Source organism: Arachis ipaensis, chromosome B03 (genome assembly GCF_000816755.2).
Source record: "Arachis ipaensis cultivar K30076 chromosome B03, Araip1.1, whole genome shotgun sequence".
Taxonomy (NCBI): domain Eukaryota; kingdom Viridiplantae; phylum Streptophyta; class Magnoliopsida; order Fabales; family Fabaceae; genus Arachis; species Arachis ipaensis.
This window is the reverse complement of record NC_029787.2, coordinates 12,179,795-12,190,257: the sequence shown is the minus strand read 5'-3', so window position 1 is coordinate 12,190,257 and position 10,463 is coordinate 12,179,795. Positions and strand designations below refer to the sequence as shown.

Below are 10,463 nucleotides of genomic sequence, written 5' to 3'. Positions count from 1 at the left end.
AAAACATCATCAAAAAATATGAATTTTGATTAAATAATAGTATAACATTTTTATATTATATATACATTAAAATAAATTTAAAAGTAAAATAAAATAATAAAGTAATAGTGATGTCTAAACTCATTGTTATTAAATTAAATCATTATTATATGATTAAACAAATTAATATGAATTCAATACATAAGACATAAGCAACAAGCACATGGAATTATAGTGGCCAACTTACCTAATAATACCTTGGTCCTTCCCCCAGTAACAGGAAAAAATCTGAGAGTCAAGACTTAAATTAATAAGCACATAGAATTATAGAAAAAAAAAAAACCGAAAAAACTAAAAAAGGGAAAAAAATTATGAAAATGAAGAAAACAAATAGGGGAACGTGGAATTAAGAGAAAGACAAATCATCACACACCACTCAAGGCTGGTCCCAATATCTCTTCTAACCAATGATATCTCTCTCTTCCATATCTTTATCTTTTCATTTTTTTCCCCTTCAAATTTATGTTTCATTCATTTATTTCTCTGTTGCTTTCTCTCAAACATAAATTAATTAATTTTTATATGATAGTGATAATAAAAGAATAATTATTAAAAAAAAAAAAGAGAAAAATCTAATATAGCAGCAACGTTATTTCCTTCCACACCAACAGTTATGTGAGTGAAGTCTCTTCCTGTGAGCTTGTTCCTTGTGATTCTATTATTCTAAATAAGAACTACTAAGCTAATACCTTTTTGGAGCAATCATCATTCTCTGAATTGCATTTCTCTTTCTCAGTTTACTCAGGTACTTCATCAAAAACATGCCATGCATCATTTTCCGTTATTGCACCTTTTATGTTTCAATTTTTTAAAAAAAATGCAACTTTAACTACACCCCAATTCATTTATGTGTTTGTTTTTCATTTGGGAACTTCCGCTTTTATATGCTGTAACTTTATAAGTTGTTTCAATGGATTCTACACTAAAAAATTGAAGTATATGGATCCTGAATTATTTGTTTCTTTGATTTTCCTTACTCTATTAGTGTTGTTTTGCTATTTCATGGATAATCATATAGTTAGAACTTAGAACAATTTGGGAATTTTCTGAGAGCTGTATTTTCAGCTGACACAGGTTAAGAATTATTGACTTAATAGGGAAGTTTGATGTTACTCACACATAGTTATTAGGGCAGTATAACAATGGCTACTGCAGCAGTTATTGGACTCAGTGGAGGCAAGAGGATTTTGAGTTCATCATACCATTACTCTGATGTTACCGAAAAGCTTTCATTTGGCACTGATTTTGGATCCACACACTATCAGATTGTTCCAACAAAGTCTGTAATAATTGCTAAGAAGCCATCCAATTACACCCCGACCTTTGCAGCATCGAATCGCCAAAACCAGTCCATCAAGGCTCTTCAGGAACATGTTGATGCCGAGGCAGCCGGTACTTCAGATCCATTGTGGTTTCAAGGATTCAGTTCCAGTGACTTAGAGTTGGAAAGCTCTGAAATGGGTTATTCTGTGGAGGCTCTTCTTTTGCTGCAGAAGTCAATGCTGGAAAAGCAGTGGAACCTTTCTTTTGAGAGGGATGTGCTAAACGAGCATTCGAGAATGGATAAAAGCCGAAGGAAGGTGGCAGTAACTTGTTCTGGGGTGTCTGCAAGACAGAGAAGAATGAACACCAAGAGGAAGGCCTCGGGTAAAACCAGCGCAACGATCGAACCTTGTACTGCTATGCAGCTGAGGTCTGCCATCAGTCCAGAGCTGCTTCAATATCGTTTGAAGGGCTATGTGAAAGGAGTAGTGAGTGAGCAATTGCTCTCTCATGCTGAAGTTGTAAACCTTTCAGAGAAAATAAAAGCTGGACTTTCCTTAGAGGAGCATAAATCCAGGTAATTGCATGTTTTTGTTTCTTATTTTGGGATCCTATGATTCACTGAAAGAAGAATATATCTTATTTATAGCTTGCTTATCATATCCCATATGCTGCAATTTAAAAATTTAAGCATTCTTTTTGTCCCAAGAATGTTGCATGTTAAGTAATCTTATTCACTTGAGGAAGGGAAGGGTTTCACATAAGCATTGAAAGTTAACAAACTTGAATGATCAGCTGATCATTCTTTTACTTCATAGCTATGATAGAGCATCCAACAAATCCTCCTAAATACTAAATGATAAATGCTCCTAAACACTAGTAATTAGGAGGATGTTTAGGATGATAAATTATTTCCCTTTATAGAAATCTTATGTTCTGAATGAATATTAAGACCTTAAGAGCCATCAGTGAATTCTCTGCAACTTCATGATTTTTAAGTCTCATTTTCATGAGAAATTCACTGTTTTAATTTCTTAAGTCAATGGCAGAGCCTTAGTTTCAGTAATAAGTTAATGCATATATAGAACTTTTTACAGACGGAACATGGACTACCATTTTGAATTTTCTTTCATCTTATTTAACTAAGGGCAATAGGAATATTTCCTTCACATCATTGTTAACTTTCAACAACATATTGCTACTAAGAGTTCTATAAGGATGGAGTACAAATCATTATCTTTTATAATCAAATAGTCATGTTGAGTGTTCACACTGTTCTTGATATGTCAATTCTTTTGCATCCTTTGAGGAAACTTTAATAGGTAGTTTTGTTATGTGACTTTGTTTGCTTCTTTAGAAAAAATTAACTGACCTCAGTTACCTATAAACATTTTCTGTGAGTATCAGAATGAAGGACAAACTAGGATGTGAGCCCTCTGATGATCAAATTGCAGCGTCATTGAAGATTTCTCGGGCTGCACTACGAGCAAAAATGATAGAGTGCTCTTTGGCAAGAGAAAAGTTGGCTATGAGCAATGTTCGCTTAGTTTTGTCTATTGCTCAAAGATATGATAACATGGGAGCCGAAATGGATGACCTTGTTCAGGTGAATTACATAGAATCTCTGTCTTAACCTCAAGTTAGACTTTTTGTCTTCTCAGTTGTGCTTGACTTGATGTATTTTCTGTGTAGGGTGGTTTGATTGGACTTCTTCGTGGGATCGAGAAGTTTGATTCTTCAAAGGGGTTTAAGATTTCAACTTATGTTTATTGGTGGATACGTCAGGTGAGGCTGTGTGTTCTTTTTCTTTAGACAGCTTCTTGTGTGTAGATTACACATACTTTTAAAATCAAGGGAAATAAGGGTTGCATATCAGAAAATATTTAATGAAACCTCTTCAAAAAATTTCTATTAAAGGCTTCCATTGGTCTCATAATTTGTGCAAAACTTGAAATTATATAAGCATATATTTTACAATCAACAGAATTTGTTTAAACCTTTGATATTATATATCATATGCTCCTATGCTGTCTTTTTTATCTAAATAACCAATTTAGTTATAGAAAATTCATCTATTTCCATTTTATTAGGATTGGGATCATATAAACTTGTGTTCTAAGAAATCCGAGCAAGGATATTTTACAACTCAAATTGGTCTGTTTAGCATGGATTATGTTTTCTCTTCTGACAGGGTGTTTCAAGAGCCTTAGTTGAAAATTCAAGAACACTTAGATTGCCCACTCATATACACGAAAGATTATCTTTAATCCGCAATGCAAAGTTTAGACTGGAAGAAAAAGGAGTTACTCCAACTGTGGAAGTAAGTCATCTAAAATTAGAACTTCTGTATCAAATATTTTAGAATTTTAAAGTATTGGTAAGCCAACCTGAACTGCTTTCTTTTGCAGAGGATAGCAAAATGTCTTAATATGTCTCAAAAGAAAGTCAGAAATGCCACTGAGGTAATGTATCATAGAGTTACACGACCCTCGTATACATATTTTGATATCCTACTGTTCTGTTGTTGACCGTGTGCAATTTACATGCATATTGCAGGCAATGAGTAAAATTTTCTCGCTTGATAGGGAGGCGTTTCCATCTTTGAATGGTCTTCCAGGAGAAACTCATCATAGTGTAAGTGTTAAGTCTTTACTAGTACATCAAGGATGATCATTGGAACTGGTTTCGGCTTTATGAATTGTTATCAACCATCTCATTTGTTTTCTGTTTTCTCCCAGTATATTGCTGATACTCGCGAAGAGAACATCCCGTGGAATAGAGTAGATGAATGGGCACTAAAGGTATGTAGGGAAGTTTTCATTTTAATGCCTTGTATATTGTTCCCTTTTTAAGTGCATGTATAATGATCCTTTAACTTAGCTCCAAACTGCATCTCCATGATTTTCACAGTGAACACTATGATGGCATTGGATGATATATGTAAGCATAGTAAATTGGCATCGTTTAAATAATGTGTTTTCTTCCCCTAAAAGGCTCAAATTTGGAAATGAAGTTAATCTCTTTTCAGGCAGAGAATCCTGCATAGTCATTTCTGAACTTCCATATGGTTGTAATACCTGTTGTAATCGTTTACAGGACGAAGTGAATAAACTCCTTAATGTGACCCTTGTGGAAAGAGAGAGAGAAATCATTCGACTCTATTACGGATTGGATAGAGAATCTCTTACATGGGAGGATATTAGTAAACGGTGAGTTTCAACCATGATATCCAACTTGAATTGGAATATTTGCAACTATAAATTCACATGTGATACATAATATTTGGTAATTGCTCTTGCCATGCTGGTGCACTTCATGGAGCTTTATGGTTAAATTCCCACTTTCATGTCACTTACACTTTACATGCTCTGAAATGAAGCTTCAATGTATCACACTAACTACACTTAGTCATGTCACGAGTCAATGCTAAATGATGCTTTTCGGACAATCAAAAGTTCTCCAACAACTTCTAAAGAAACTATGGTCTTCGTCCCAGTCATTCGTTCCGCTGTCAAAAGTTAAAACTATTTGAACGAGAAACCTTTCGATGGTCGTATAAATAACATTTCTAATTCTGTTGGCGACTTGGTGTTCTTTCTCTGTGCAGGATAGGGTTGTCAAGAGAAAGAGTAAGACAAGTTGGACTTGTTGCATTGGAGAAACTAAAACATGCTGCAAGGAAGGGAGGGATGGAAGCCATGCTTTTGAAACATTAGACTTTGGACTCATTGAGAGACATGTTAAAAAATGTATATATACAGAAGGGAAGTGTGTACCTAGAAAATTTGACTTCCTGATTGAAAATAGATGAAAGAGGCCATATAAGGGAACACTGAAAATTTGTAAACCCCATCATAATATCAATTATTGTCTATTGTAATAGTTTTTGTTTTTATCAATAGGTTGAGGGATACAATCTATGGATCTCAACTTTCTATTCCAGAATGATGAGGTCACGTTTATTTTTTTCCTTCTATTTGTAGGGGGCCATAGTCCCAAAAAGCCAACATAGCAATAGATCTTAAGTGTGAGCTATCTACCACATGCTAGGTTGCAATATATGCACACATACTTTCCATCATAAAAGTAACATGTGAAGAATCATCACAAGTTTTATGGAGAGATTTTCTGTATAGTGGATGTGAGAAGAATCAAGCATCTTTCTTTACATGCATGATAATGCATTCCTCTTTTGAGATGAATGATGGTATGATGCACAATTAAATGATTGAATAAGATAACTAATATTCCTTCTGTATCAAAAGTTAATTGTTTGGGGCATCTTTATAAATGATTGTTCCATCAGATCAAGAAGATCCCACTTTCATTTGTTTATTATTTTGAGATTATCATAGCTTAGAAAACAAGGAAAAGGAAACACATTTTTTCAAAATTCAATTTAAGGTTTGATGTTGGTTAATAAATTATTCAATATATAAAATAGTATTTAAATTCCTGATATTTGTTTAAATAGACTTGATTAACCTAAGTTGATTATTATTTTTATATATTTGACAACATATCTAATTTGATAGTTTGGGTAGGTCGGATAAAATAGATGAGAATCCTACCATATATGTAATTCCACCGATTCGGATGGTCAATTCACTCCAATCAGAGTGAATATGTTTAACAACGGAAGGTTTTTGTCTCAATCCAATCTATACTTTGCTATCTTCGCTTTGAAATTAATTTGGGTTGGTTGAGTGGTCAGCTCACTTGTCCACTTAAATAAATGTTGTGGGTTTAAATCTCACCTTATACGTACAATAATTTATTTGTCAACAACAGACTTTTAAATAGAATTTAGATCTGAATCCGCAAATATACGAGTAGTATTGCCAGCGTAACTTCAATTGATCTACTCCGTTGGACATTTGAAAGAAAAAATAAGGGCCCTTAACGTAACTCAGCTTCAACGGTGCAAGTTGCTGCAAGATGCGTCAAAGTGCAAGATTGCAGATGCAGTTAAAGCTGGAAGCAAATATGAAATAATAATATCCACGTGGTAGTCTTGGAGATCCTCATATCTGCCACCGTCCAATCCCCGTTTTCCAAACCCCAACACACACTTCACATTCTTCGCTCCCTCCAAACTCCTATTTCTATTCACTCACTCACTCTCCTTTCTTGTCTCATTCGAATCCCAATCAGAATCATCGAGTAATAATATCAAACACTTGGTGGGCGAATGCGAGCTTCAACCAATTCAAGTCATGGCTCATCAGTCTTGTGTTGTGTCTCATCCTCCACCTTATGCTCCTCTTAGACACCACCAAAGTCAACATCACAACCGCAACAATAACAATAACAATAACATTAACAACCTCGTACAATTCAAATATCCCACGCTGCTTCTCCCTCGCACACATCATCATAATGCTTCTGCGTCTGCCTCCAACCTCTTTGCTTTTCCAAGGCGCAGAAGACCCAATATCTCTCTCAATGCTCTTGATTCTGATGCCCCCGATTCGCATCACCAGGTACCTCTTTAACCCCCATTGTCACCATTTTTTTCGTTCCCGAATTCAGTGGCACCTTGTCATTGGGAAATTTTGGATTTTTATGTAATGGGTGTATATGATTGTTGAATAATTGGATACACGTTTTAACCTTTTTTGCAGTTTTATTTTGATTTATCATATTACAGTGGTGTTCTCTTTTGGGATTAACTTTGTGCATTGTTTGAAGGGATCAGTTAACTTTGGGAGAAATGAAAGCTACCAGCAATGGGATTCTCTTACAGCAAAATTTTCTGGAGCTGCCAATATTCCTTTTTTGTTACTGCAAATGCCACAGATTATACTCAATGCTCGAAATCTTGCAGCTGGAAATAATACTGCTCTCATGGCTGTCCCATGGCTGGTAGGGTGCTGCCTCAAGTTTTGTAATCCCTTAAATAAATCCCAATTAATCCCCGGAATCAGTCATAAGGAAATTCTAGTCGAACGCTTTAGTCCTAAAAATTTTAATTATCAAATATTTACTCCGTAATTTTTCTTGTTGAATTATTATATTTTGTGTGATTTACACATTCCTCCTTAAGGGTAGATGATATAACACATTTTGCACGTTAATTTGTCATGCCTACATGTACCTTCCTTATAGAGAGTCAGTGTTATGTTTAAATCTCAGGGGAGATTAGTGTGTATTTTTGGAAATAGAAGGGTGTTGTGTGTATATTAAGATAGGTGAGTGTGATTTACTCCCTTCTTCTTTTTTGCTATTTTTGTTCACATCTGAGGACATTTTTTTAACTGAATAATTGAGTGTAATCATGTTTTACTTCATTAAACTAGAGTAGTTGTTTCCAAAGCTTGTGTGAATTCTCTTCGCTTGGCTGAAATATTCAAGTTTTAACCATTGTTTCAAATTATGCTATAGAATTGTAAAGTTTCAGAATTTATAGATTCCGATTGTCTTTATTCAGTTGTTCCTGTTCTTCGTTTAATTACCTCAATGTGAAATTGATCTTACACAATAAGGGTGTCAATGTAGGGAATGCTTACTAGTTTGCTTGGAAACTTGTCACTACTTTCATACTTTGCCAAGAAGAGAGAACAGGGAGCAATGGTAGTGCAGACACTGGGTGTCGTTTCAACATTTGTGGTCCTTGCTCAGCTGGCATTGGCAGAAGCTATGCCTTTGCCGTACTTTTCGGCGACTTCAGTTGTTGTGGTGTCTGGTCTTTTCCTGAATTTCATGAATTACTTTGGTTTGCTAAATGCCGGAATCTTTCGATTGTGGGAAGATTTCATTACTATTGGGGGTTTATCTGTGCTTCCCCAGGTAATACTTTCCTTTTACCCCCTCAATATAAATCAGAGAATTGTATCAATTTCATTTAATTTTGTTAAGTAGTAGTACGACATAATCACATTAATTCAGTAACAACTGCTTATGTATGTTAGTATCATCTCATCTTGCATGCATTGGTGCACACTGGCAGATAACAGCTTTATATCCTTTTGCTTCTCATATTACGTTGTCTAATTTATAATCTGGATACAGATAATGTGGTCGACATTTGTCCCCTATATACCTAACAGCATCTTGCCCGGGGCAATTTCTTTTGTGATAGCTGTCTTGGCTGTTACCATGGTAATCTTCCTATATCCTTTGTTTTCTGTTTGATTATGTCTTAACTCTCAACTTAGTCCAGGTTGGATGAGTATGCCATCTACTGCCCCTAGTGCTTCTATCTTGATCTGCTGTACCTTGTAAACATTATTTTCTAGTTCGCTTGAAACTCTTATGATTAAGTAACATTTAAAAAAAAAAGGTTTTTGGTGAGCAACAACATGCCTTAAAATGAAAGCCAGTCATGATTATGCACTTATTTCACCAATTCATGCAGAATAGGGTATTCACAGAAATGGGATCCATATTGTTACATTTAAACGTCATATTATCTATCAACTGAAACTAAGAAATGCATAATTTAGTAGTATAGGCTTTTACTTCCATTGTCATGTTAAATGCATAGTTTTTAAGATTTGCAGGCAAGAAGTGGAAAACTTTCTGAGCAAGGTGTCAAATTTGTTGGAGGAATATCTGGATGGACAGCTACATTACTTTTCATGTGGATGCCGGTTTCCCAAATGGTAAATGTTATATACGAGAAATTTTTACAAGGAGCAGTTCGATTCTTGTATTTATGACCTTTGTGACTTTTCTTGTTCTCTAGTGGACAAATTATCTCAATCCCGAGAACATGAAAGGCTTGTCAGCAATTTCTATGTTGCTAGCTATGATTGGGAATGGACTTATGCTCCCACGCGCACTCTTAATCCGTGATCTCATGTGGTAATTCTCTGTTTTCTCCTGACATGTACATTTCATCAGAACACCATATTTACATACATGACATTTTAGAACAGTTTTATCATTGAGCCCTTGACCAAATAGCACATATCATTACATTGTTTGTACTCTAAGGTAATAGGGTACAGGTTGCTACTTTTCATAGTAGAAAGCAAAGTGACTTGTTGATGCATGGAATTCTAATCCAAATTTTCATGGTTATACTATAATTAACAGCACTTTTGTTTACTCTGCTCCCGTTGACATGCACATGGCCCACCTATAGTTTCTTGATCTTCCACCATTGCCTTCGTGTTGTTCTTGCTTCAATTTTGGTGTTGTGTATTTTTTTTGTAGCTACTTCTACATATAAAGTCGGCTCTTCATTGGTTAAAATGAACTGTAATTGTAGGTTCACTGGTTCAGCTTGGGCTACCCTTTTTTACGGATACGGGAACATTGCATGCCTATACTTGTAAGCTAATCTAAGCTCACTTTTCCCCTGCATTTGTGTTTTCTTCAGCAACAATTATAAACTAATATTGCGCTTTCTTTTCAGGTCAAACATTATCAGCAAGGAATTCTTCTTGGCAGCAACTGCTGGTTTGGTTTCATGGATAGGTTAATTACTCTCCTGGCCCTAATGATAACACACAAACACACTGAAACACAGTCACACACTCATAATAATACATTGATATGATTCATAACTCAGATATTATAGGTATCCCATCTCCATATTGCAATTGTAGTCATTTTTTTCCTCTCAATAAATAGACTAGGAGCATTATACCAAAAATACAATATTTTGTGGAGATTGATTTTATTTTATTTTATTTTATTCCTTGTGAATTGTGATAGGAATGGCTTTCTGGAGAGATTCTGTAGTGCATGGTTACAGTTCACCTTTGACTTCCATAAGTCACTTAGTTTCTGGATCATGAAAGTCCAAGCTTGTATTGTTGCTGCACTGAAGCTCAAGTTATTCAGCCATAGATTAATCTTTGTTGAAAATTGACATTGCCACGCTTGGTAGATACAACAGTTGTATACAAACTACTGAGTTTTTATATATTATACATATATTACTTATAGTACGTTGGATCATAATTAGTATTCCTCTCAGCTCTGAGGGCTGAGAACAATAATGTTGTAACTAAATAAAAAGGTTTAAGGATCTCACATTCAAGTTGTGATATAGCATTGCTTTGCACTTCTAGGACATAAATGTATTGATGAGACTAATTCCTTTATTCAATTGTTTCTTCAATTGCTTGAGTTTAATTACTATACACTTAATGTGTTATACAGTCATTTACTCACTTAATCAGATTCTTGTATTTTGAGGGAAGAGTATA

The 10,463-nt window shown here is 34.9% G+C and overlaps 2 protein-coding genes across 8 annotated transcripts; both read left to right on the top strand.

Moving 5' to 3' along the window:
- LOC107629635 (RNA polymerase sigma factor sigA) lies at positions 478-5,476 on the top strand. Of its 6 annotated transcripts, none has more exons than XM_021118167.1 (10): positions 481-784; positions 1,105-1,879; positions 2,710-2,908; positions 2,995-3,087; positions 3,494-3,622; positions 3,711-3,764; positions 3,859-3,936; positions 4,041-4,103; positions 4,213-4,242; positions 4,399-4,502. In XM_021118167.1, the coding sequence occupies exons 2-9, from the start codon at positions 1,182-1,184 to the stop codon at positions 4,213-4,215; spliced, it is 1,317 nt and encodes a 438-aa protein (XP_020973826.1). In that variant the 5' UTR covers positions 481-784; positions 1,105-1,181; the 3' UTR covers positions 4,216-4,242; positions 4,399-4,502. The 6 variants fall into 6 exon arrangements, with proteins under 6 accessions (XP_020973825.1, XP_020973826.1, XP_020973824.1 ...); XM_021118165.1 differs by lacking the exon at positions 4,213-4,242 and adding an exon at positions 4,910-5,473 and having other exon boundaries at positions 483-784; positions 1,175-1,879; positions 4,399-4,511; XM_016332469.2 differs by lacking the exon at positions 4,213-4,242 and adding an exon at positions 4,910-5,473 and having other exon boundaries at positions 483-784; positions 1,137-1,879; positions 4,399-4,511.
- LOC107629634 (maltose excess protein 1, chloroplastic) lies at positions 6,220-10,389 on the top strand. Of its 2 annotated transcripts, none has more exons than XM_016332465.2 (9): positions 6,220-6,785; positions 6,994-7,167; positions 7,801-8,091; positions 8,314-8,403; positions 8,805-8,906; positions 8,990-9,108; positions 9,518-9,580; positions 9,665-9,726; positions 9,967-10,389. In XM_016332465.2, the coding sequence occupies exons 1-9, from the start codon at positions 6,519-6,521 to the stop codon at positions 10,047-10,049; spliced, it is 1,251 nt and encodes a 416-aa protein (XP_016187951.1). In that variant the 5' UTR covers positions 6,220-6,518; the 3' UTR covers positions 10,050-10,389. The 2 variants fall into 2 exon arrangements, with proteins under 2 accessions (XP_016187951.1, XP_016187952.1); XM_016332466.2 differs by having other exon boundaries at positions 6,654-6,785; positions 7,001-7,167.

Bases quoted from the DNA above. Each gene is read 5' to 3' on its own strand.
- LOC107629635 (XM_021118165.1), top strand. From the start codon at position 1,182: ATGGCTACTGCAGCAGTTATTGGACTCAGTGGAGGCAAGAGGATTTTG. The intron at 1,880-2,709 runs GTAATTGCATGT...TGTGAGTATCAG, and splicing joins TTAGAGGAGCATAAATCCAG to AATGAAGGACAAACTAGGAT. The intron at 3,088-3,493 runs GTGAGGCTGTGT...CTCTTCTGACAG, and splicing joins TTTATTGGTGGATACGTCAG to GGTGTTTCAAGAGCCTTAGT.
- LOC107629634 (XM_016332465.2), top strand. From the start codon at position 6,519: ATGGCTCATCAGTCTTGTGTTGTGTCTCATCCTCCACCTTATGCTCCT. The intron at 7,168-7,800 runs GTAGGGTGCTGC...GTGTCAATGTAG, and splicing joins TCATGGCTGTCCCATGGCTG to GGAATGCTTACTAGTTTGCT. The intron at 8,092-8,313 runs GTAATACTTTCC...ATCTGGATACAG, and splicing joins GTTTATCTGTGCTTCCCCAG to ATAATGTGGTCGACATTTGT.